Source organism: Oncorhynchus gorbuscha, linkage group LG05 (genome assembly GCF_021184085.1).
Source record: "Oncorhynchus gorbuscha isolate QuinsamMale2020 ecotype Even-year linkage group LG05, OgorEven_v1.0, whole genome shotgun sequence".
In the NCBI taxonomy this organism is placed as follows: Eukaryota; Metazoa; Chordata; class Actinopteri; order Salmoniformes; family Salmonidae; genus Oncorhynchus; species Oncorhynchus gorbuscha.
In genome coordinates this window covers 500,922-528,451 of record NC_060177.1, presented here as the reverse complement: position 1 = coordinate 528,451, position 27,530 = coordinate 500,922, and the positions used below count along the sequence as shown (strand labels likewise).

General features: G+C 41.9%; 1 protein-coding gene across 1 annotated transcript; it reads right to left on the bottom strand.

Annotated features, from left to right (window-relative positions):
* Positions 1 to 3,340: 3,340 nt before the first annotated feature.
* Positions 3,341 to 11,022, bottom strand: LOC124034981 (COUP transcription factor 2-like). The gene is made up of 3 exons (XM_046348373.1): positions 9,990 to 11,022; positions 8,928 to 9,452; positions 3,341 to 4,637 (listed from the first exon to the last, which is right to left on the bottom strand). Exons 1-3 carry the CDS (start codon positions 10,441 to 10,443, stop codon positions 4,363 to 4,365), a joined length of 1,254 nt encoding a protein of 417 aa, XP_046204329.1. The 5' UTR covers positions 10,444 to 11,022; the 3' UTR covers positions 3,341 to 4,362.
* Between the last annotated feature and the right edge of the window lie 16,508 nt (positions 11,023 to 27,530).

Below are 27,530 nucleotides of genomic sequence, written 5' to 3'. Positions count from 1 at the left end.
CACCTGAAAATGAAAGCAATTTATAACACTAAAATAAAAACTTCATTCTGAGAATAACATTGGAGATCTCTTAAATATTTTTATTAAATACAAATGGCGTATATTTATTTTGTATTTTTATAAACGATCAACTATAATCAAATCACCGCAAAATGAAAGTTTACATTACATCGAATCGAAAGGATTTTGGCCTCAGTGGCGGTTAGTGCCGTGACGGTAACCTATAGGTAGCCTCATATATAAAAGCGTAAAATTCCGTATGTTATTGGGCAAATAAAGTGTCTCAAGTTAATAAGGCTATTTATTTGACAAGGTCTTTGCTCTTGCTGCTTTTTAAGGCATCTCATGTGTGGTCTGTCTAAAGTTTAGTGCATTTCTAAAATGGCAGCATGACAGTAGCCTCGGACTAATGAGTAGAATTATTATTCTTTCTATTTAAAACTCTAAACACAAACATTCGATAGGCCTACAAGGGTGAATAGGCCTTTTCATTAAAATAAATAAATCAATAAATGAATTATCTTTGAGGTCATATTTTCCTTAAATTTAGACTTGGTTTCCTCTATCGTAATCGCTCCTCTTTCCCCCAGCTGCCAAACTAACCGTGATTCAGATGACCATCCTGCCCATGCTAGATTACGGAGACGTAATGTATAGATCGGCAAGTAAGGGAGCTGTCGAGCGGCTAGATGTTCTTTACCATTCGGCCATCAGATTTGCCACCAATGCTCCTTATAGGACACATCACTGCGCTCCCTCCTCTGTAAACTGGTCATCTCTGTTTACCCGTCGCAAGACCCACTGGTTGATGCTTATTTATAAAACCCCCTTAGACCTCACTCCCCCCCTATCTGAGATATCTACTGCAGCCCTCATCCTCCACATACAACACCTGTTCACTCCCCCCTAACTGAGATATCTACTGCAGCCCTCATCCTCCACATACAACACCCGTTCTGCCAGTCACATTCTGTTAAAGGTCCCCAAAGCACACACATCCCTGGGTCGCTCCTCTTTTCAGTTCGCTGCGGCTGGAATGAGCTGCAACAAACGCTGAAACTAGACAGTTTTATCTCAATCTCTTCATTCAAAGACTCAATCATGGAAACTCTTACTGACAGTTGTGGCTGCTTTGTGTGAAGTATTGTTGTCTCTGTGTCATATCCTTATGGTTCCTTGTTATGTTGTTGTCTTAGGTCTCTTATGTAGTATTGCGTTGTCTCTCTTGTCTTGATGTGTGTTTTGTCCTGTATTTATGTTATTTATTCTTGTGTTTAATCGCAGCCCCCGTCCCCGCAGGAGGTGCCAGGCCGTCATTGTAAATAAGAATTTGTTCTTAACTGACTTGCCTAGTTAAATAAAGGCTAAATAACAAATAATAATTCAATGTTGGGACTAATTTAATGTTATTAGGCTTACAATATCTGATCAGTGCATAGGCGATTATAAAATAGATGTAGGCCAGGTCTAATAGTGGACTTTTAAACGAACAATTAAACGTATTTTGTTATTTATAAATCAATATTACATTATGTAGACGTTCAGAAGCTGAACGTTTGTTCAAATAGTGGTGAAAGACTGTCAATGGTATGCCCAAACAGAAAGCTTTCGCCGACCTATAACATATACTAGGTATAGGCCAGTGAATGGTGGTAGGCTAAATATGGAGGTATTATTATAATGCGGTCCTGCCCGTTTAACGTCGTGTGATACCGCTCTGAGGGGGCGCTCATTAGGTTGCTGTCCGTCCGCTAATACACGACCCTGCGGGAGCCAATCGTAATCGGCCGCCTGCTCTCACGCCCTGTTGACTAGAGTTTACCTGGCAACGCAACGATTTATAATCGAGATATTTAATAGACCGTGTTAGGCCTATAAACCTGGGCCAAATGTAGACCTAGTTCAGTGTAGATGTTGAAATAAACGGGGCTTAAATGAGAAATATTTGTCAATAAGCCTTCAAATAGGCCAAAAACAAGAAAATTCCACCACTCGTCAGCCTCCATCTGGTTAAGTAATGTTTTGTGAAGAAAGTTAGACCTAGTACTAGTAAGTTGTCTGTACATTTGAAAGGAAACTATTGTTATTTAGTATTTTTCACTCATGAAAATACATCTGGGCTATTTTTATCCAAAGCGATATATGTTGTACGACCCATTGACTGCATGATTGCGTTTTGAATACAGTAGCTCTTTATGGTTGGTTGGCTTCTGAAATATCGTAACGTGAAATGGCAGAAACTCCAGCGGATGTTGACACCAGTATGGCGCCAGTCTAAGAAAGAGATTACTGTGATTTAGAACGACAAGTTGGAAGGAACAACTACTGATCACACCAATATCACATTCCACGACACACACACACACACACACACACACACACACACACACACATTAACTAGAGACATTTGAATGAGAAATACCTTTTATTAATAAATCATGATTTATAATTTAATATGGTATGGCAATACATTGCCACAGTGCATCAGAGTGTTGTTTCAAAATCAACAAACATCATTTGTATCAATAAAACATTCACACAAGCACATCAGCTGCAGTCATTTGCAGCAGCCACTGAAAGTATTGAAGGTTACCAATACCCTGCAGTGATGCAGTATATGGCTGAGGAAGTCATTCCCAACCACACACTGCTCATTACATCTGATGAATGACCCAGTATTTAGTTGTCCATGTGGAAACCCTAAAAGGTGTATCTTCTTAAGGAGTGAAAATAGCTTTTTCATATTGACTTTATTTGTTAAAGATGGAGCAACGCAGGCTATCACCACAAAAAAAAGTTACCAGATATACCCTGATACTTACAATGATGACTTAACTCATCTGAACTGTAACCTATCTGTCAGGGAGATGGTGGTAACATGAATATAGTTCTGTCAGGGAGATGGTGGTAACATGAATATAGTTGGTGGTAACATGAATATAGTTCTGTCAGGGAGATGGTGGTAACATGAATATAGTTCTGTCAGGGAGATGGTGTCATGAATATAGTTCTGTCAGGGAGATGGTGGTAACATGAATATAGTTCTGTCAGGGAGATGGTGGTAACATGAATATAGTTCTGTCAGGGAGATGGTGGTAACATGAATATAGTTCTGTCAGGGAGATGGTGGTAACATGAATATAGTTCTGTCAGGGAGATGGTGGTAACATGAATATAGTTCTGTCAGGGAGATGGTGGTAACATGAATATAGTTCTGTCAGGGAGATGGTGGTAACATGAATATAGTTCATGAATATAGTTCTGTCAGGGAGATGGTGGTAACATGAATATAGGAGATGAGATGGTAACATGAATATAGTTCTGTCAGGGGATGGTGGTAACATGAATATAGTTCTGTCAGGGGGATGGTGGTACCATGAACTGGCGATATGGTACACTATACCAGCCAGAACGGAGTCAATAAGGACCGCGGGATCCAGACCCAGAACGGAGTCAATAAGGACCATGGGATCGTGACCCAGAACATGTTTTCTTAAACAACATTTTCACATTGAATTGGGTTGGGATTTGAGTCCTGGTATCATATGAACACATAAGACATGGGAAATGTGTAGAATTGCAGTAAATGAGCTTTTCAACTGCTAAGGGCTGTGAACAGTTGAACGGTTTGGGTCGCATGGGTTGTGAGGGTCTGTTACACTGATAAATGACAATATCCATCCAGACCTTTGCCATCTAGGACATCTGTGTGCTCAGATCATCTCTAATAGTATTAGAGTACCCCTGGACGACTGTGTTTATTGAAATATTTAAAGAAACTATTCATGTTTTAGTTCCATGTTTGGAGCACATTATACAAAAAGACATGTGTGGACAAAAGACAAAGTCGGGAAAAACTACAACAATTCCCTTGTCATTTTCTTATCCAGGGTCAAATGGAAAACATTTGTAAAAAATAAACATCATTAACATGCACAATAAATATACATACAGGGTCAAAGAAATACTCTATTTTGTTTCCCAAATCATGATTTGTGAGGAGGATCCCTGTCATTTAATTAGTCTCTTTTCATGCTTCAGAACAGTGGTTCCCAACCAGGGGTACTAGGACCCCTGGGGGTACTTGGCCTAACCTCAGGGGTTACTGGAGAAGACTCATGAGACCATAGGCCTGCTAGTAAAATGCACCTGAGTGGGTACTCCAGGGGACTCGGGGGACCCCGGGGGGACTCCAGGGGACTCCAGGCAGAGTAACATTTAGTTGCTGGTACAGTTACAGATAAAGGTTGTGAAACACTGCTTTAGAATGTTGCCTGTTCCTCTGACAGTATCTAAAGTTCCACCCATATAACATTCTAGTTCTATGATTCCATTCCTGGTGTGTTCTGGAATGTTCTTATTCTACTGCATCGACATGTAAGGCCAATTAAAACTGCTTCCAGAAAGCAACATATCCCTAATGAGAGTTTCTATTGGTGTTTTTCCGACCAACCGGATGAAGAATAACTGTTCTATAACGGACGAGGAGACGGTGCGTAGAGAGGGCAGACGGAGTAGTAGCTTCCCAAACCGGTTCGGTTGGTTAGGGTACTGGCTCCTGATGTACTCTTCCAGGGCGCACTGGGACTTCTCCTGAATATCGTCCACGTGAGTCACGTCTGACAGACCGCACGCATCTATAAAAACAGAGAAATAAAATCAGAAATCATTATCAATAATATAGGCTTATCTTATTCGTGTACAATGCAATATTGGCTAATATTAGATAAATTAATTACAAATAACACAATGGCAGAGTTTACACAGGCAGCCCAATTCCGTTTTTACTCTTTTGATTCATCAAATCAGATCTTTAACCAATAATTGAGCAAAATATCAGAATTGGGCTGCTTGTGTAAATCCAGCCAATATGGCATAGACATTTAACGCCAACGGCAATGTTTCGAAATCAATATTAATTTAGGCTATTGTTTATACAGTATGTTGTCTGCCTATATAGGCCCACTGCAATTTATGAAATCAATTCAACTGCTTTATGCCTATATAGACCCACTGCAATTTATGAAATCAATTTAACTGCTTTAAAAACAAGACAAAGCAAATTATGCCGTATTCGCTCAAAATGGCGCTACAGGGGCGTATCAATAGAACATGGCCCTCTCTTTGAATTGAAACGGGTCTATAATAACATGACAGTCCTATATAACGTTCAGCCCTGTCTGCTAAATTAAGCGGGTCTATAATAACATGACAAACAGTCCTATATAACGTTCAGCCCTGTCTGCTAAATTAAACGGGTCTATAATAACATGCCAGTCCTATATAACGTTCAGCCCTGTCTGCTAAATTAAACGGGTCTATAATATCATGACAAACAGGCCTATATAACGTTCAGCCCTGTCTGCTAAATTAAACGAGTCTATAATAACATGCCAGTCCTATATAACGTTCAGCCCTGTCTGCTAAATTAAACGGGTCTATAATATCATGACAAACAGGCCTATATAACGTTCAGCCCTGTCTGCTAAATTAAACGGGTCTATAATATCATGCCAGTCCTATATAACGTTCAGCCCTGTCTGCTAAATTAAACGAGTCTATAATAACATGACAAACAGTCCTATATAACGTTCAGCCCTGTCTGCTAAATTAAACGAGTCTATAATAACATGCCAGTCCTATATAACGTTCAGCCCTGTCTGCTAAATTAAACGGGTCTATAATATCATGACAAACAGGCCTATATAACGTTCAGCCCTGTCTGCTAAATTAAACGAGTCTATAATAACATGCCAGTCCTATATAACGTTCAGCCCTGTCTGCTAAATTAAACGGGTCTATAATATCATGACAAACAGGCCTATATAACGTTCAGCCCTGTCTGCTAAATTAAACGGGTCTATAATAACATGCCAGTCCTATATAACGTTCAGCCCTGTCTGCTAAATTAAACGAGTCTATAATAACATGCCAGTCCTATATAACGTTCAGCCCTGTCTGCTAAATTAAACGGGTCTATAATATCATGACAAACAGGCCTATATAACGTTCAGCCCTGTCTGCTAAATTAAACGGGTCTATAATAACATGCCAGTCCTATATAACGTTCAGCCCTGTCTGCTAAATTAAACGGGTCTATAATAACATGACAAACAGGCCTATATAACGTTCAGCCCTGTCTGCTAAATTAAACGGGTCTATAATAACATGACAAACAGTCCTATATAACGTTCAGCCCTGTCTGCTAAATTAAACGGGTCTATAATAACATGCCAGTCCTATATAACGTTCAGCCCTGTCTGCTAAATTAAACGGGTCTATAATAACATGCCAGTCCTATATAACGTTCAGCCCTGTCTGCTAAATTAAACGGGTCTATAATAACATGCCAGTCCTATATAACGTTCAGCCCTGTCTGCTAAATTAAACGGGTCTATAATAACATGACAAACAGTCCTATATAACGTTCAGCCCTGTCTGCTAAATTAAACGGGTCTATAATAACATGCCAGTCCTATATAACGTTCAGCCCTGTCTGCTAAATTAAACAGGTCTATAATAACATGCCAGTCCTATATAACGTTCAGCCCTGTCTGCTAAATTAAACAGGTCTATAATAACATGCCAGTCCTATATAACGTTCAGCCCTGTCTGCTAAATTAAACGGGTCTATAATAACATGACAAACAGCCCCTATATAACGTTCAGCCCTGTCTGCTAAATTAAACGGGTCTATAATAACATGACAAACAGTCCTATATAACGTTCAGCCCTGTCTGCTAAATTAAACGGGTCTATAATATCATGACAAACAGTCCTATATAACGTTCAGCCCTGTCTGCTAAATTAAACGGGTCTATAATAACATGACAAACAGGCCTATATAACGTTCAGCCCTGTCTGCTAAATTAAACGGGTCTATAATATCATGACAAACAGGCCTATATAACGTTCAGCCCTGTCTGCTAAATTAAACGGGTCTATAATAACATGCCAGTCCTATATAACGTTCAGCCCTGTCTGCTAAATTAAACGGGTCTATAATAACATGCCAGTCCTATATAACGTTCAGCCCTGTCTGCTAAATTAAACAGGTCTATAATAACATGCCAGTCCTATATAACGTTCAGCCCTGTCTGCTAAATTAAACAGGTCTATAATAACATGCCAGTCCTATATAACGTTCAGCCCTGTCTGCTAAATTAAACGGGTCTATAATAACATGACAAACAGTCCTATATAACGTTCAGCCCTGTCTGCTAAATTAAACGGGTCTATAATAACATGCCAGTCCTATATAACGTTCAGCCCTGTCTGCTAAATTAAACGGGTCTATAATAACATGCCAGTCCTATATAACGTTCAGCCCTGTCTGCTAAATTAAACGGGTCTATAATAACATGCCAGTCCTATATAACGTTCAGCCCTGTCTGCTAAATTAAACGGGTCTATAATAACATGCCAGTCCTATATAACGTTCAGCCCTGTCTGCTAAATTAAACGGGTCTATAATAACATGACAAACAGTCCTATATAACGTTCAGCCCTGTCTGCTAAATTAAACGGGTCTATAATAACATGCCAGTCCTATATAACGTTCAGCCCTGTCTGCTAAATTAAACGGGTCTATAATAACATGCCAGTCCTATATAACGTTCAGCCCTGTCTGCTAAATTAAACGGGTCTATAATAACATGCCAGTCCTATATAACGTTCAGCCCTGTCTGCTAAATTAAACGGGTCTATAATAACATGCCAGTCCTATATAACGTTCAGCCCTGTCTGCTAAATTAAACGGGTCTATAATAACATGCCAGTCCTATATAACGTTCAGCCCTGTCTGCTAAATTAAACGGGTCTATAATATCATGACAAACAGTCCTATATAACGTTCAGCCCTGTCTGCTAAATTAAACGGGTCTATAATAACATGACAAACAGGCCTATATAACGTTCAGCCCTGTCTGCTAAATTAAACGGGTCTATAATAACATGACAAACAGTCCTATATAACGTACCAGGTAGAACCTTTTGTTGAAAGGGTTCTACCTGGAACCAAAGAGGTTCCACCTGGAACAAAATACTGTTATTCAAAGGGTTCTCCTATGGGGACAGCCGAAGAACCCGTTTAGGTTCTAGATAGCACCCTTTGTCCTAAGTGTAGCAGCGCTACAATACAGGAGTGAGGAAAGGGTTATGTCCTCTAGTTCTACAACACGTGCACAGAACACTGCTCACGGCCTGGCTCTGCGGTGAATAGTCTAATACTATTTGTTTTACAGTCAAAGCATCCATCGACTTGAGTTGACAAAATACATGATTTGGTTTCTTTTTTTATAGGCCATAAAAAAAGAATTGTTCATCTCGCCACCATAATGCTTTTTCAAGAAATTCTGCAAAACGAAATTAAATATAGGTACTTTTCTTTATTTTTTATTATGAAACATTTCATTTTCTGTCGGTAATGGTTGTGTGGCTGATGATAGGTGAGTCATTTACATATCTGTAGGTCATACACCTAACAAAAATAGCCTGTCAAATATTTTGATAATAATCATTATTATTAGTTTGAAAATAAATCGAATAAATTCAATCAAACGCCAATAATATTATGAATCATATAATTCACAGGGGCCTATATAATAACCATGCTGAATTAATTATTGTAAAAACAAATGTATAAAATCATATATTTATATAATTCACGAACGTTGTTGAGTCCAATTGCCTCAATGTTATTGCAGGTATTTATAGTAGACCTATTACGTATTCACATTCGGCATTCAACTCATAGGATTGGTTGAAAACTGAATTTGAGGGGTAATTGATATACTTCATTTGTGGTGATTTGGGGAACACAACTACAGCTGTTCCTGTTGCCGATGAGGATGATGCTTGTCTATGTTTAGGTTTGTATTGATACCAGTCATAGTAAACAGCAGTGCAGCATAGCGTTGTGTGTTTACCTGACGTAAAGAGAACTATAGCCTTAATGCAGCTGTACTCGGCTGAGTCAACATGCAGAACCTTCAGCTTCTCCACCTGCTCCTGGAAGATCCGAATATGGTCCATGAAAGACACGACTCTCTCCGACGACATGGGGGCGGCATGCAGCCCTGCGGCGGCCAGGAGAGGAGCCACCTGCACCGGCATTGAGCACTGGGCCGCGTTCAGCACGAACAACTCGCTCCAAGTGAGCCGGAGCAGGGCGACCTGGTCGGTGATCTGGAGGTCGGGGAAGAAGGGGATGTTTCGGGCCCACTCCACCACCGAGAACAGCATCCGGGCGGCCAGCTCACAGATGTTCTCGATCCCCAGGTTGTTGGACTGCATACACTGCGTGCTGTATCTGGATGTGGGGTAGGGCTCGGCTCGCATGAGCAGGGAGATGTATCCAGAAAGGTAGGAGTGGCATTGGAGAGGGTCTCGGTTGGTTATGGAGAACTGACCGTGGTACGGTTGAGTAGGCAGCATCCTCCCTCTCTGAACCGCTGTGATACAACGAGACAGAGACAGTATCAATGTCTGGTAGGTAACGGTGTGTTGGCCTACAAGGTGACGTATCAGTATTAATGTCTGGTAGGTAACGGTGCGTTGGCCTACAAGGTGACAGATACTATTGGTAAGTATATTGAATAACGGTGTGTCAGTCTGAATACATGCCTACCAATCCTGATGGAACAAAAAGGGTTCTATCGCTTGCTTCATACAAGGTTCTATATTCTATATAACTCTTTTTTCTAAGCGTGTAGAAACACACAACCCATTGCCTTTATTCCTCTGAGACAATAAGCTCATCGACAAAAACAGCATGGAGACTATTATTAGGAGCTCAATAATGGAGATTTAACAGTGTTATATTATCGTATAGCCTATCTGAACTCCACGTATGAATATGTTGTTATAATGTAGTGAGTATATGAACCTTATCTTTAGAGAATATGTTTTGGTTTTAAATCATTGGCTTCTAGTGACTACAGCTACAGACTATAGTGGCCTAAAGAGAGATGACAAACAAGTTTGTTTACCTTCTCTCCGCATTCCCACTTTGACACATTTCTTGAGGCGGCAGTACTGGCATTGATTCCTGTGGTGTTGATCAATGGGACAGTTCCTGCCAGCGCGACAGGTGTAGCCGAGGTTCCGTCTGACGCTCCGTTTGAAGAAGCTCTTACACCCCTCACATGTCAACTGACCATAGTGCTTCCCGCTGGATTTATCCCCGCACACCACACACTCGATCTGCTGAGGCATGGAGATAGTCGACGTTTGGCTAGTGATAGATTGAGATGTATTGCTTGAATGAGCGCCTTGGGGTGTCTGACGTGTTGAGGGGATATCCAGAGAGGATGTGGGATTGACGTGTCCCGTTAGGTCGGTAGAGAGGGATAACGGTTCGCCTTGAGAGACCGGGGAAGAGATTCCGTCTTGAGAGTCGCGGGCGACATCTTCCTCGCCGTTTCTCCACGTTACCATTGCCATATCTATCCGTCAATGTTTCCAAAACTTTCCGTTTCGTTGTTACCCCAGTGTGCTGCCCGTCGACAAGTAAAGGCACAAATATATAAATACTCAATTATTGCACCATTGTATTCAGTAATTAAGATGCTTAAAGCATAACAGTATGTAAAGTGCCGGCGGTTGATGAACGCGTGAGAAATCTGACTGAATATAGTTAACCACTTAGCAAATTAAAGTAACATTTCTAAATAGCATAAAACACTCTGATGCACCATCAGAAACACAAAGGGAAAAACACACATTAAAACACGCACTAAAACACACATTAAAACACACACTAAAACACACTTGCATCCAGTCAAAATCCACACTGTAGTCGAAGCATTCCCCTTTTCAAAATGTGAGTCATTCTCTATTCCCTCTATCCAACCCAGTAAAACTGTGCTCACTAATCAGATATCCCGTGTTGTATGGCGGTGACGCAGCAATTAGAACTGGGTTAATGAAAACAGCTGCACCGTGGCTCGTGCTATTCCAATGAGTTACAAATTGTCGTAAAAAGAAAGACAACGGCGAGAGAAAGCGGATTTTGATGATGGCTGGACGTGTCCTGTAGAATGGGATAATGTGCTTGGACAAAACGGGTGTGCCTCTGACGTCTCCATTGAGCGGGTCAGCCATATAAGGAGCGAGGAAGTCCTTTGGTCCGTGCGCGAATGGAGTAGACCTAGTACCAGGTGGAAACTAGGCCTATTGGTTTACCGGAATGATGCTTTGTTAGAGTTCTGATTGGTTTTGGAGAGATCGGGGTTCAGAGAGATGAACTTGCATGCCGCACATTCATTGGTGTATTTCTGATAACGCATCTCTATATCTCCCTGTGTGTCTGTATATATATAGCCTACCACTGGGGATTAAACGGCTCTATACAAATAGATACATTGGATGTGTGTGATTTATTCGTTGTTTATTGTTATGATATTACATTTAGACAGCATACTGGTTGTAGTACATGTCGTTTCCTCTATTAGGTTGTAACATTGATGAATGGAAACGCTTTTAAGCACCAATAAGAGCACATAATGAGATATCGCAGTAATCTGATGCCCCCTAGCGGCAGAGCGGGTGTTGGTTGGTAATCTGTTTCCCCCCTTGTAATTCTTAAAAACGGTAAACTATTTACGAGCAAATGTGAGTTATCCAGGGCTATCTTCTAAGGTTGGGATTACAACTCTATGAGGGGAAATGGCACAGTGGCAAACACCATACATCTCTCTAGTAACTTGAGATTTTAGTGTACTCATATGAGTATATATTTTTCAGTTCCATATTCAACTTTTCAGCTCACAGAGTTGACTGATGACCTATATATTACTCCAAGGCTGTCACTGCTCGTTCTTCAGCAGCCCAGCCTACTGTATTAGAAAGCATCCTCCAAGATGTGAATGGTGTTTCTCTGTTGTGATTTACTGTAGTAGCTAAATACTATTGGTGTTAACTGTAGTCAACTACACACAGTAATTACATGACCCAGACCAATCTGGGGCTCTGCTTGTTGAGAGAGCACCAAGCAGATGTCCCAGACCAATCAGGGGCTCTACTTGTTGAGAGAGCACCAAGCAGATGTCCCAGGCCAATCAGGGGCTCTACTTGCTGAGAGAGCACCAGGCAGATGTCCCAGACCAATCAGGGGCTCTACTTGCTGAGAGAGCACCAAGCAGATGTCCCAGACCAATCAGGGGCTCTACTTGCTGAGAGAGCACCAGGCAGATGTCCCAGACCAATCAGGGGCTCTACTTGCTGAGAGAGCACCAAGCAGATGTCCCAGACCAATCAGGGGCTCTACTTGTTGAGAGAGCACCAGGCAGATGTCCCAGACCAATCAGGGGCTCTACTTGCTGCTGAGAGATCACTAGGCAGATGTCCCAGACCAATCAAAGGGACTTGCTGCTTTAACATCAAATGTTCCATTGGACCAATGGGATTACTATCTTGTCGAGTAGCAGCAGCTTAAACCTCTCCATCTCTCTATTTTCAATTCAATTGAAAGGACTTTATTGGCTTGGGAAAAATATGTTGGCATTGCCAAAGCAAATGGAATAGACAATAAACAAGGGAAATAAACATTCAGAACTGAACAGTAAACATTACACTCACAAGTTAAAAGTTGAAAAAAAAGTTTGAAAGATTCTCTCTCTCTCCCCCATCTCTATGTCTTCATCTCTCTCCCTTCCTCCATTTTCTTGTTGTGTGGTGTTATCTATATATGTGAATCACAGACCTCTACAGTTGTTAACATGTTATGATCTGGTCTCCTGCTGGAAGTCTGCAGCATCAAGTCCAGCAACACATCATGGCAGCTAATCCTTCCACCCCTCAGCAGCACCATATGGCCATTAGACAGACAGACAGACAGACAGACAGACAGACAGACAGACAGACAGACAGACAGACAGACAGACAGACAGACAGACAGACAGACAGACAGACAGACAGACAGACAGACAGACAGACAGACAGACAGACAGACAGACAGACTGCAGACAGATAGACAGACAGACAGACTGCAGACAGACAGACAGACTGCAGACAGACAGACAGACTGCAGACAGACAGACAGACTGCAGACAGACAGACAGACAGACTGCAGACAGACTGCAGACAGATAGACAGACAGACTGCAGACAGATAGACAGACATACTGCAAACAGACAGACATACTGCAGACAGACAGGCCTCAGACAGACAGACTGCAGACAGATAGACAGACAGACTGCAGACAGACAGACTGCAGAAAGACAGACTGCAGACAGACTGCAGACAGATAGACAGACAGACTGCAGACAGATAGACAGACTGCAGACAGACAGACAGGCCTCAGACAGACAGGCCTCAGACAGACAGACATGCAGACATACATACATGCAGACAGACAGACTGCAGACAGACAGGCCTCAGACAGACAGACTGCAGACATGCAGACAGACAGACTGCAGACAGACAGGCCTCAGACAGACAGACTGCAGACATACAGACAGACAGACTGCAGACAGACAGACTGCAGACAGACAGACAGACAGACAGACAGACAGACAGACAGACAGACAGACAGACAGACAGACAGACAGACAGACAGACAGACAGACAGACAGGCCTCAGACAGACATGCAGACAGACAGACTGCAGACAGACAGGCCTCAGACAGACAGACTGCAGACAGATAGACAGACAGACTGCAGACAGACAGACTGCAGACAGACAGACTGCAGACAGACAGACTGCAGACAGACTGCAGACAGATAGACAGACTGCAGACAGACAGACAGGCCTCAGACAGACAGGCCTCAGACAGACAGGCCTCAGACAGACAGACATGCAGACAGACAGACAGACTGCAGACAGACAGGCCTCAGACAGACAGACTGCAGACATGCAGACAGACAGACTGCAGACAGACAGGCCTCAGACAGACAGACTGCAGACATACAGACAGACAGACTGCAGACAGACAGACAGACAGACAGACAGACAGACAGACAGACAGACAGACAGACAGACAGACAGACAGACAGACAGACAGACAGACAGACAGACAGACAGACTGCAGACAGACAGACTGCAGACAGACTGCAGACAGATAGACAGACAGACAGACTGCAGACAGACAGACTGCAGACAGACAGACAGACTGCAGACAGACAGACAGACTGCAGACAGACTGCAGACAGATAGACAGACAGACTGCAGACAGATAGACAGACATACTGCAAACAGACAGACATACTGCAGACAGACAGACTGCAGACAGACAGACAGGCCTCAGACAGACAGGCCTCAGACAGACAGACTGCAGACAGATAGACAGACAGACAGACTGCAGACAGACAGACTGCAGACAGACAGACAGACTGCAGACAGACAGACAGACTGCAGACAGACTGCAGACAGATAGACAGACAGACTGCAGACAGATAGACAGACAGACTGCAAACAGACAGACAGCAGACAGCAGACAGACAGACAGACAGACAGACAGACAGACTGCAGACAGATAGACAGACAGACTGCAAACAGACAGACAGCAGACAGACAGACAGACAGACAGACAGACAGACAGACAGACAGACAGACAGACAGACAGACAGACAGACAGACAGACAGACAGACAGACAGACAGACAGACAGACAGACAGACAGACAGACAGACAGACAGACAGACAGACAGACAGACAGACAGACAGACAGACGTCTGTATGAGATCAGAGCAACAATAGGAAGGTGATCTGATGATCCTCAACCTTGGCTGCCATTGAAGCTAATAGTAAATCCAGTTAGCCAAGTTAAGCAGTGCAAATCCTTGGCAACAATAGTCAAGCTTAGTGCCCTTCAGCTACAACATCAACCATTCCAAGAATCACTCCCTACAGCCCTTACTATTGACCAAAACAGAATCACTCCCTACTGCCCTTACTATTGACCGGAGTTGACCAAAACAGAATCACTCCCTACTGCCCTTACTATTGACCGGAGTTGACCAAAACAGAATCACTCCCTACAGCCCTTACTATTGACCGGAGTTGACCAAAACAGAATCACTCCCTACAGCCCTTACTATTGACCGGAGTTGACCAAAACAGAATCACTCCCTACAGCCCTTACTATTGACCGGAGTTGACCAAAACAGAATCACTCCCTACTGCCCTTACCATTGACCAAAACAGAATCACTCCCTACTGCCCTTACCATTGACCGGAGTTGACCAAAACAGAATCACTCCCTACTGCCCTTACCATTGACCGGAGTTGACCAAAACAGAATCACTCCCTACAGCCCTTACCATTGACCGGAGTTGACCAAAACAGAATCACTCCCTACAGCCCTTACTATTGACCGGAGTTGACCAAAACAGAATCACTCCCTACTGCCCTTACTATTGACCAAAACAGAATCACTCCCTACTGCCCTTACTATTGACCGGAGTTGACCAAAACAGAATCACTCCCTACAGCCCTTACTATTGACCGGAGTTGACCAAAACAGAATCACTCCCTACTGCCCTTACCATTGACCGGAGTTGACCAAAACAGAATCACTCCCTACAGCCCTTACTATTGACCGGAGTTGACCAAAACAGAATCACTCCCTACTGCCCTTACCATTGACCGGAGTTGACCAAAACAGAATCACTCCCTACAGCCCTTACTATTGACCGGAGTTGACCAAAACAGAATCACTCCCTACTGCCCTTACTATTGACCAAAACAGAATCACTCCCTACAGCCCTTACTATTGACCGGAGTTGACCAAAACAGAATCACTCCCTACAGCCCTTACTATTGACCGGAGTTGACCAAAACAGAATCACTCCCTACTGCCCTTACTATTGACCAAAACAGAATCACTCCCTACTGCCCTTACTATTGACCGGAGTTGACCAAAACAGAATCACTCCCTACTGCCCTTACTATTGACCGGAGTTGACCAAAACAGAATCACTCCCTACAGCCCTTACTATTGACCGGAGTTGACCAAAACAGAATCACTCCCTACAGCCCTTACTATTGACCGGAGTTGACCAAAACAGAATCACTCCCTACTGCCCTTACTATTGACCAAAACAGGACTCCCTGACTTACTAAAACAGACCAAAACAGAATCACTCCCTACTGCCCTTACTATTGACCGGAGTTGACCAAAACAGAATCACTCCCTACAGCCCTTACTATTGACCGGAGTTGACCAAAACAGAATCACTCCCTACTGCCCTTACCATTGACCGGAGTTGACCAAAACAGAATCACTCCCTACTGCCCTTACCATTGACCGGAGTTGACCAAAACAGAATCACTCCCTACAGCCCTTACTATTGACCGGAGTTGACCAAAACAGAATCACTCCCTACTGCCCTTACTATTGACCAAAACAGAATCACTCCCTACTGCCCTTACTATTGACCGGAGTTGACCAAAACAGAATCACTCCCTACTGCCCTTACTATTTCTGTCTTTACACTGTTTTCCACTTCAATTTAAGTGTCTGTTTTTTAGAAGTTATTTTCTGTATGGCACAAGTTGTAATAACACATAGAACATGACACAGCTGTAAGAGTAGCCTTTACTGCATGAGTAAATGACTGGAGATGGGACAATATCATGTCCCACAACCGCAAGGCTCTCTCTTTCCAGTGGAAAACATGTAACTGCATTTTAGTTACACGGCAAGATACAAAACACACTAAACAGACGCATTGTGGCAGAGTTTAAAAAGACATATTGACAAACTAAGAGACATATACAATAATACTACTACTACTAGTATTAATATAACTACAACTATTACTACTAGTAGAAAACATGTAGTATTTGTCTCCACTGGCTACTACTACTAGAAAACATGCAGTATTTGTCTCCACTGGCTACTACTACTAGAAAACATGTAGTATTTGTCTCCACTGGCTACTACTAGTAGAAAACATGTAGTATTTGTCTCCACTGGCTACTACTAGTATAAAACATGTAGTATTTGTCTCCACTGGCTACTACTAGTATAAAACATGCAGTATTTGTCTGATGGCTACTACTACTAGTAGAAAACATGCAGTATTTGTCTGATGGCTACTACTACTACTAGAAAACATGCAGTATTTGTCTGATGGCTACTACTACTACTACTACTAGTAGAAAACATGCAGTATTTGTCTGATGGCTACTACTACTACTAGAAAACATGCAGTATTTGTCTGATGGCTATTACTACTACTAGAAAACATGCAGTATTTGTCTGATGGCTACTACTACTAGTAGAACACATTCAGTATTTGTCTGATGGCTACTACTACTACTAGTAGAAAACATGCAATATTTGTCTGATGGCTACTACTACTAGTAGAAAACATGCAGTATTTGTCTGATGGCTACTACTACTAGTAGAAAACATGCAGTATTTGTCTGATGGCTACTACTACTACTAGAAAACATGCAGTATTTGTCTGATGGCTACTACTACTAGTAGAAAACATGCAGTATTTGTCTGATGGCTACTACTAGTAGAAAACATGCAGTATTTGTCTGATGGCTACTACTACTAGAAAACATGTAGTATTTGTCTGATGGCTACTACTGCTACTAGAAAACATGCAGTATTTGTCTGATGGCTACTACTAGTAGAAAACATGTAGTATTTGTCTGATGGCTACTACTACTACTACTACTACTAGAAAACATATAGTATTTGTCTGATGGCTACTACTACAACTAGAAAACATGTAGTATTTGTCTGATGGCTACTACTAGTAGAAAACATGCAGTATTTGTCTGATGGCTACTACTACTACTAGAAAACATGTAGTATTTGTCTGATGGCTACTACTACTACTACTACTACTAGACAACATGTAGTATTTGTCTGATGGCTACTACTACAACTAGAAAACACATAGTATTTGTCTGATGGCTACTACTGCTACTAGAAAACATGTAGTATTTGTCTGATGGCTACTGCTACTACTAGAAAACATGTAGTATTTGTCTGATGGCTACTACTGCTACTAGAAAACATGCAGTATTTGTCTGATGGCTACTACTGCTACTAGAAAACATGCAGTATTTGTCTGATGGCTACTACTGCTACTAGAAAACATGCAGTATTTGTCTGATGGCTACTACTACTACTAGAAAACATGTAGTATTTGTCTGATGGCTACTACTGCTACTAGAAAACATGCAGTATTTGTCTGATGGCTACTACTACTACTAGAAAACATGTAGTATTTGTCTGATGGCTACTACTGCTACTAGAAAACATGCAGTATTTGTCTGATGGCTACTACTACTACTAGAAAACATGTAGTATTTGTCTGATGGCTACTACTGCTACTAGAAAACATGCAGTATTTGTCTGATGGCTACTACTACTACTAGAAAACATGTAGTATTTGTCTGATGGCTACTACTGCTACTAGAAAACATGTAGTATTTGTCTGATGGCTACTACTGCTACTAGAAAACATGCAGTATTTGTCTGATGGCTACTACTACTACTAGAAAACATGCAGTATTTGTCTGATGGCTACTACTACTACTAGAAAACATGTAGTATTTGTCTGATGGCTACTACTGCTACTCGAAAACATGCAGTATTTGTCTGATGGCTACTACTGCTACTAGAAAACATGCAGTATTTGTCTGATGGCTACTACTGCTACTAGAAAACATGCAGCATTTGTCTGATGGCTACTACTACTACTAGAAAACATGTAGTATTTGTCTGATGGCTACTACTACTACTAGAAAACATGTAGTATTTGTCTGATGGCTACTACTACTACTACTACTAGAAAACATGTAGTATTTGTCTGATGGCTACTACTACAACTAGAAAACATGTAGTATTTGTCTGATGGCTACTACTACTACTAGAAAACATGCAGTATTTGTCTGATGGCTACTACTGCTACTAGAAAACATGTAGTATTTGTCTGATGGCTACTACTACTACTACTACTAGAAAACACGTAGTATTTGTCTGATGGCTACTACTACTAGAAAACATGTAGTATTTGTCTGATGGCTACTACTGCTACTAGAAAACATGTAGTATTTGTCTGATGGCTACTACTACTACTAGAAAACATGTAGTATTTGTCTGATGGCTACTACTACTACTACTACTAGAAAACATGTAGTATTTGTCTGATGGCTACTACTACAACTAGAAAACATGTAGTATTTGTCTGATGGCTACTACTACTACTAGAAAACATGCAGTATTTGTCTGATGGCTACTACTGCTACTAGAAAACATGTAGTATTTGTCTGATGGCTACTACTACTACTACTACTAGAAAACACGTAGTATTTGTCTGATGGCTACTACTACTAGAAAACATGTAGTATTTGTCTGATGGCTACTACTGCTACTAGAAAACATGTAGTATTTGTCTGATGGCTACTACTACTACTACTAGAAAACACGTAGTATTTGTCTGATGGCTACTACTACTACTAGAAAACACATAGTATTTGTCTGATGGCTACTACTGCTACTAGAAAACATGCAGTATTTGTCTGATGGCTACTACTGCTACTAGAAAACATGCAGCATTTGTCTGATGGCTACTACTGCTACTAGAAAACATGCAGTATTTGTCTGATGGCTACTACTGCTACTAGAAAACATGCAGTATTTGTCTGATGGCTACTACTGCTACTAGAAAACATGCAGTATTTGTCTGATGGCTACTACTACTAGTAGAAAACATGCAGTATTTGTCTGATGGCTACTACTACTAATAGAAAACATGCAGTATTTGTCTGATGGCTACTACTACTAGTAGAAAACATGCAGTATTTGTCTGATGGCTACTTCTGCTACTAGAAAACATGCAGTATTTGTCTGATGGCTACTACTACTAGTAGAAAACATGCAGTATTTGTCTGATGGCTACTTCTGCTACTAGAAAACATGTAGTATTTGTCTGATGGCTACTACTACTAGTAGAAAATTTGTCTCCACTGGCTACTACTACTAGAAAACATGTAGTATTTGTCTCCACTGGCTACTACTAGTAGAACACATGTAGTATTTGTCTCCACTGGCTACTACTAGTATAAAACATGTAGTATTTGTCTCCACTGGCTACTACTAGTATAAAACATGCAGTATTTGTCTGATGGCTACTACTACTAGTAGAAAACATGCAGTATTTGTCTGATGGCTACTACTACTACTAGAAAACATGCAGTATTTGTCTGATGGCTACTACTACTACTATTACTAGTAGAAAACATGCAGTATTTGTCTGATGGCTACTACTACTACTAGAAAACATGCAGTATTTGTCTGATGGCTATTACTACTACTAGAAAACATGCAGTATTTGTCTGATGGCTACTACTACTAGTAGAACACATTCAGTATTTGTCTGATGGCTACTACTACTACTAGTAGAAAACATGCAATATTTGTCTGATGGCTACTACTACTATTAGAAAACATGCAGTATTTGTCTGATGGCTACTACTACTACTACTAGTAGAAAACATACAGTATTTGTCTGATGGCTACTACTACTAGTAGAAAACAGTATTTGTCTGATGGCTACTACTACTACTACTAGTAGAAAACATACACTATTTGTCTGATGGCTACTACTACTAGTAGAAAACATGTAGTATTTGTCTGATGGCTACTACTACTAGTAGAAAACATACAGTATTTGTCTGATGGCTACTACTACTACTAGAAAACAGTATTTGTCTGATGGCTACTACTACTACTAGAAAACAGTATTTGTCTGATGGCTACTACTACTACTAGAAAACAGTATTTGTCTGATGGCTACTACTACTACTAGAAAACAGTATTTGTCTGATGGCTACTACTACTACTAGAAAACAGTATTTGTCTGATGGCTACTACTACTACTAGAAAACAGTATTTGTCTGATGGCTACTACTACTACTAGAAAACAGTATTTGTCTGATGGCTACTACTACTACTAGAAAACAGTATTTGTCTGATGGCATGGTGAACTCTCCAAGCAGGGCCAACACACCCTCATTAGACCCAGTACAAAGTTTTATTTAACCTTTAACCCTAAAGCCACAGAGTCATCAACCCTATGAAGGATTACCCCACATACACACTCATTACCGGACTGACAGTAATACACACACACACACACACACACACACACACACACACACACACACACACACACACACACACACACACACACACACACACACACACACACACACACACACACACACACACACACACACACACACACACACACACACACACACACACACACACACAGCAGATTAAGGGTGTTTTGTGGAAAGCTTTCAGGATAAAGTAACACAAGAAGGGTTTCAAATCTACCAGTAATTTACCAAAGTTACCGTAATATTCAGTCATTTTGGTAATTAACAGGTAGTCTATGGCAATCTATGGTAATTTTTGTAATTCATGTATTGTATCCATATTGTCCATGAGTTTTTAGTAGATAGTCAATATGGTTAAAGAGAAAATGAATTCATGAACAAAAGCATCTAATCAACAATGACATTTTATTTTCTGTTAACTCTGCAACTCTTCCAACTATTGGCTTTTTTCAGAGCTGCCAACAGTTTGGCGGCAAAACTTTTACAACAAAGACATGTTGACATAGTAAGATACATGTGTAACATGCATAAAGGATATTTCATGTTGAAACCCTCATATTAAACACCAGTGGTACTGATATTTAGGATCATGTTTACAGCCTTGTCATCATGTTAGATATAGAGCCTTCAGAAAGTATTTCACATGCTGAAACCCTCATATTAAACACCAGTGGTATTGATATTTAGGATCATGTTTTACAGCCTTGTCATCATGTTAGATATAGAGCCTTCAGAAAGTATTTCACATGCTGAAACCCTCATATTAAACACCAGTGGTATTGATATTTAGGATCATGTTTTACAGCCTTGTCATCATGTTAGATATAGAGCCTTCAGAAAGTATTTCACACAGCTTTACTTTTTCGACATGTTGTTGTGTTACAAATTTAAAATAAAATGTATTTAATTGAGAGAGAAAAAATGGTAAACGATCTACACAAAATATTCTGTTCGGTCAAAGTAGATTAAAAATTAACATTTGTGAAAGAAATATGAAAAATGAAACAGTATTATATCTTGATTTAATAAGTATTTAACCACGAGTCAATACATGTTAGAATCACCTTCGGCAGCGATTACACCTGTGAGTTTAAGAGCATTGGGTTAGGGTGAGAGTATTGGGTTAGGGTTAGGGTTAGAGTATTGGGTTAGGGTTAGAGCATTGGGTTAGGGTTAGAGCATTGGGTTAGGGTTAGGGTTAGAGCATTGGGTTAGGGTTAGAGCATTGGGTTAGGGTTAGAGCATTGGGTTAGGGTGAGAGTATTGGGTTAGGGTTAGAGCATTGGGTTAGGGTTAGAGCATTGGGTTAGGGTTAGGGTTAGAGTATTGGGTTAGGGTTAGAGCATTGGGTTAGGGTTAGAGCATTGGGTTAGGGTTAGGGTTAGAGCATTGGGTTAGGGTTAGAGCATTGGGTTAGGGTTAGAGCATTGGGTTAGGGTTAGGGTTAGAGCATTGGGTTAGGGTTAGAGCATTGGGTTAGGGTTAGAGCATTGGGTTAGGGTGAGAGTATTGGGTTAGGGTTAGAGCATTGGGTTAGGGTTAGAGCATTGGGTTAGGGTGAGAGTATTGGGTTAGGGTTAGAGCATTGGGTTAGGGTTAGGGTTAGATTATTGGGTTAGGGTTAGAGCATTGGGTTAGGGTTAGGGTTAGAGTATTGGGTTAGGGTTAGAGCATTGGGTTAGGGTTAGGGTTAGAGTATTGGGTTAGGGTTAGGGTTAGAGTATTGGGTTAGGGTTAGAGCATTGGGTTAGGGTTAGAGCATTGGGTTAGGGTTAGGGTTAGAGCATTGGGTTAGGGTTAGAGCATTGGGTTAGGGTTAGGGTTAGAGCATTGGGTTAGGGTTAGAGCATTGGGTTAGAGCATTGGGTTAGAGTTAGAGCATTGGGTTAGGGTTAGAGCATTGGGTTAGGGTTAGAGCATTGGGTTAGGGTTAGAGCATTGGGTTAGGGTTAGAGCATTGGGTTACGGTTAGGGTTAGAGCATTGGGTTAGGGTTAGCGCATTGGGTTAGGGTTAGAGCATTGGGTTAGGGTTAGGGTTAGAACATTGGGTTAGGGTTAGTGCATTGGGTTAGGGTTAGAGCATTGGGTTAGGGTTAGAGCATTGGGTTAGGGTTAGGGTTAGAGTATTGGGTTAGGGTTAGGGTGAGAGTATTGGGTTAGGGTTAGAGCATTGGGTTAGGGTTAGGGTTAGAGCATTGGGTTAGGGTTAGAGCATTGGGTTAGAGCATTGGGTTAGAGTTAGAGCATTGGGTTAGGGTTAGAGCATTGGGTTAGGGTTAGAGCATTGGGTTAGAGCATTGGGTTAGAGTTAGACCATTGGGTTAGGGTTAGAGCATTGGGTTAGGGTTAGAGCATTGGGTTAGGGTTAGAGCATTGGGTTAGGGTTAGGGTTAGAGCATTGGGTTAGGGTTAGCGCATTGGGTTAGGGTTAGAGCATTGGGTTAGGGTTAGGGTTAGAGCATTGGGTTAGGGTTAGTGCATTGGGTTAGGGTTAGAGCATTGGGTTAGGGTTAGGGTTAGAGTATTGGGTTAGGGTTAGGGTGAGAGTATTGGGTTAGGGTTAGAGCATTGGGTTAGGGTTAGGGTTAGAGCATTGGGTTAGGGTTAGAGCATTGGGTTAGAGCATTGGGTTAGTTAGAGCATTGGGTTAGGGTTAGAGCATTGGGTTAGGGTTAGAGCATTGGGTTAGGGTTAGAGCATTGGGTTAGGGTTAGAGCATTGGGTTAGGGTTAAAGCATTGGGTTAGGGTTAGCGCATTGGGTTAGGGTTAGAGCATTGGGTTAGGGTTAGTGCATTGGGTTAGGGTTAGAGCATTGGGTTAGGGTTAGAGCATTGGGTTAGGGTTAGAGCATTGGGTTAGAGCATTGGGCTAGAGTTAGAGCATTGGGTTAGGGTTAGAGCATTGGGTTAGGGTTAGAGTTATAGCATTGGGTTAGGGTTATAGCATTGGGTTAGGGTTATAGCATTGGGTTAGGGTTAGAGCATTGGGTTAGAGCATTGGGTTAGGGTTAGAGCTTTGGGTTAGAGTTAGAGCATTGGGTTAGAGTTAGAGCATTGGGTTAGGGTTAGAGCATTGGGTTAGGGTTAGAGCATTGGGTTAGGGTTAGAGCATTGGGTTAGGGTTAGAGCATTGGGTTAGAGCATTGGGTTAGGGTTAGACCATTGGGTTAGGGTTAGCACATTGGGTTAGGGTTAGAGCATTGGGTTAGGGTTAGGGTTAGAGCATTGGGTTAGGGTTAGAGCATTGGGTTAGAGCATTGGGTTAGGGTTAGAGCATTGGGTTAGGGTTAGAGCATTGGGTTAGGGTTAGAGCATTGGGTTAGAGCATTGGGTTAGAGTTATAGCATTGGGTTAGGGTTAGATCATTGGGTTAGAGTTATAGCATTGGGTTAGGGTTAGGGTTAGAGCATTGGGTTAGGGTTAGAGCATTGGGTTAGGGTTAGGGTTAGAGTTATAGCATTGGGTTAGAGCATTGGGTTAGAGTTATAGCATTGGGTTAGGGTTAGAGCATTGGGTTAGAGTTATAGCATTGGGTTAGAGCATTGGGTTAGTGTTATAGCATTGGGTTAGGGTTAGAGCATTGGGTTAGGGTTAGAGCATTGGGTTAGGGTTAGAGCATTGGGTTAGGGTTAGAGCATTGGGATAGGGTTAGAGCATTGGGTTAGGGTTAGAGCATTGGGTTAGGGTTAGAGCATTGGGTTAGGGTTAGAGCATTGGGTTAGAGTTATAGCATTGGGATAGGGTTAGAGCATTGGGTTAGGGTTAGAGCATTGGGTTAGAGTTATAGCATTGGGTTAGAGTTATAGCATTGGGTTAGAGTTAGAGCATTGGGTTAGGGTTAGAGCATTGGGTTAGGGTTAGAGCATTGGGTTAGAGTTATAGCATTGGGATAGAGTTATAGCATTGGGATAGGGTTAGAGCATTGGGTTAGGGTTAGGGTTAGAGTATTGGGTTAGGGTTAGAGCATTGGGTTAGGGTTAGAGCATTGGGTTAGGGTTAGGGTTAGAGCATTGGGTTAGGGTTAGAGCATTGGGTTAGGGTTAGGGTTAGAGCATTGGGTTAGGGTTAGAGCATTGGGTTAGGGTTAGAGCATTGGGTTAGGGTGAGAGTATTGGGTTAGGGTTAGAGCATTGGGTTAGGGTTAGAGCATTGGGTTAGGGTGAGAGTATTGGGTTAGGGTTAGAGCATTGGGTTAGGGTTAGGGTTAGATTATTGGGTTAGGGTTAGAGCATTGGGTTAGGGTTAGGGTTAGAGTATTGGGTTAGGGTTAGAGCATTGGGTTAGGGTTAGGGTTAGAGTATTGGGTTAGGGTTAGGGTTAGAGTATTGGGTTAGGGTTAGAGCATTGGGTTAGGGTTAGAGCATTTGGTTAGGGTTAGGGTTAGAGCATTGGGTTAGGGTTAGAGCATTGGGTTAGGGTTAGGGTTAGAGCATTGGGTTAGGGTTAGAGCATTGGGTTAGAGCATTGGGTTAGAGTTAGAGCATTGGGTTAGGGTTAGAGCATTGGGTTAGGGTTAGAGCATTGGGTTAGGGTTAGAGCATTGGGTTAGGGTTAGAGCATTGGGTTACGGTTAGGGTTAGAGCATTGGGTTAGGGTTAGCGCATTGGGTTAGGGTTAGAGCATTGGGTTAGGGTTAGGGTTAGAACATTGGGTTAGGGTTAGTGCATTGGGTTAGGGTTAGAGCATTGGGTTAGGGTTAGAGCATTGGGTTAGGGTTAGTGTTAGAGTATTGGGTTAGGGTTAGGGTGAGAGTATTGGGTTAGGGTTAGAGCATTGGGTTAGGGTTAGGGTTAGAGAATTGGGTTAGGGTTAGAGCATTGGGTTAGAGCATTGGGTTAGAGTTAGAGCATTGGGTTAGGGTTAGAGCATTGGGTTAGGGTTAGAGCATTGGGTTAGAGCATTGGGTTAGAGTTAGACCATTGGGTTAGGGTTAGAGCATTGGGTTAGGGTTAGAGCATTGGGTTAGGGTTAGAGCATTGGGTTAGGGTTAGGGTTAGAGCATTGGGTTAGGGTTAGCGCATTGGGTTAGGGTTAGAGCATTGGGTTAGGGTTAGGGTTAGAGCATTGGGTTAGGGTTAGTGCATTGGGTTAGGGTTAGAGCATTGGGTTAGGGTTAGGGTTAGAGTATTGGGTTAGGGTTAGGGTGAGAGTATTGGGTTAGGGTTAGAGCATTGGGTTAGGGTTAGGGTTAGAGCATTGGGTTAGGGTTAGAGCATTGGGTTAGAGCATTGGGTTAGAGTTAGAGCATTGGGTTAGGGTTAGAGCATTGGGTTAGGGTTAGAGCATTGGGTTAGGGTTAGAGCATTGGGTTAGGGTTAGAGCATTGGGTTAGGGTTAGGGTTAAAGCATTGGGTTAGGGTTAGCGCATTGGGTTAGGGTTAGAGCATTGGGTTAGGGTTAGTGCATTGGGTTAGGGTTAGAGCATTGGGTTAGGGTTAGAGCATTGGGTTAGGGTTAGAGCATTGGGTTAGAGCATTGGGCTAGAGTTAGAGCATTGGGTTAGGGTTAGAGCATTGGGTTAGGGTTAGAGTTATAGCATTGGGTTAGGGTTATAGCATTGGGTTAGGGTTAGAGCATTGGGTTAGAGCATTGGGTTAGGGTTAGAGCTTTGGGTTAGAGTTAGAGCATTGGGTTAGAGTTAGAGCATTGGGTTAGGGTTAGAGCATTGGGTTAGGGTTAGAGCATTGGGTTAGGGTTAGAGCATTGGGTTAGGGTTAGAGCATTGGGTTAGAGCATTGGGTTAGGGTTAGACCATTGGGTTAGGGTTAGCACATTGGGTTAGGGTTAGAGCATTGGGTTAGGGTTAGGGTTAGAGCATTGGGTTAGGGTTAGAGCATTGGGTTAGAGCATTGGGTTAGGGTTAGAGCATTGGGTTAGGGTTAGAGCATTGGGTTAGGGTTAGAGCATTGGGTTAGAGCATTGGGTAAGAGTTATAGCATTGGGTTAGGGTTAGATCATTGGGTTAGAGTTATAGCATTGGGTTAGGGTTAGGGTTAGAGCATTGGGTTAGGGTTAGAGCATTGGGTTAGGGTTAGGGTTAGAGTTATAGCATTGGGTTAGAGCATTGGGTAAGAGTTATAGCATTGGGTTAGGGTTAGATCATTGGGTTAGAGTTATAGCATTGGGTTAGGGTTAGGGTTAGAGCATTGGGTTAGTGTTATAGCATTGGGTTAGGGTTAGAGCATTGGGTTAGGGTTAGAGCATTGGGTTAGGGTTAGAGCATTGGGTTAGGGTTAGAGCATTGGGTTAGGGTTAGAGCATTGGGTTAGAGTTATAGCATTGGGATAGGGTTAGAGCATTGGGTTAGGGTTAGAGCATTGGGTTAGAGTTATAGCATTGGGTTAGAGTTATAGCATTGGGTTAGAGTTAGAGCATTGGGTTAGGGTTAGAGCATTGGGTTAGGGTTAGAGCATTGGGTTAGAGTTATAGCATTGGGA

Bases quoted from the DNA above. Each gene is read 5' to 3' on its own strand.
- LOC124034981 (XM_046348373.1), bottom strand. From the start codon at position 10,443: ATGGCAATGGTAACGTGGAGAAACGGCGAGGAAGATGTCGCCCGCGAC. The intron at 9,453-9,989 runs GTAAACAAACTT...GTTGTATCACAG, and splicing joins AGTGGGAATGCGGAGAGAAG to CGGTTCAGAGAGGGAGGATG. The intron at 4,638-8,927 runs GTAAACACACAA...CTGTTTTTATAG, and splicing joins TATAGTTCTCTTTACGTCAG to ATGCGTGCGGTCTGTCAGAC.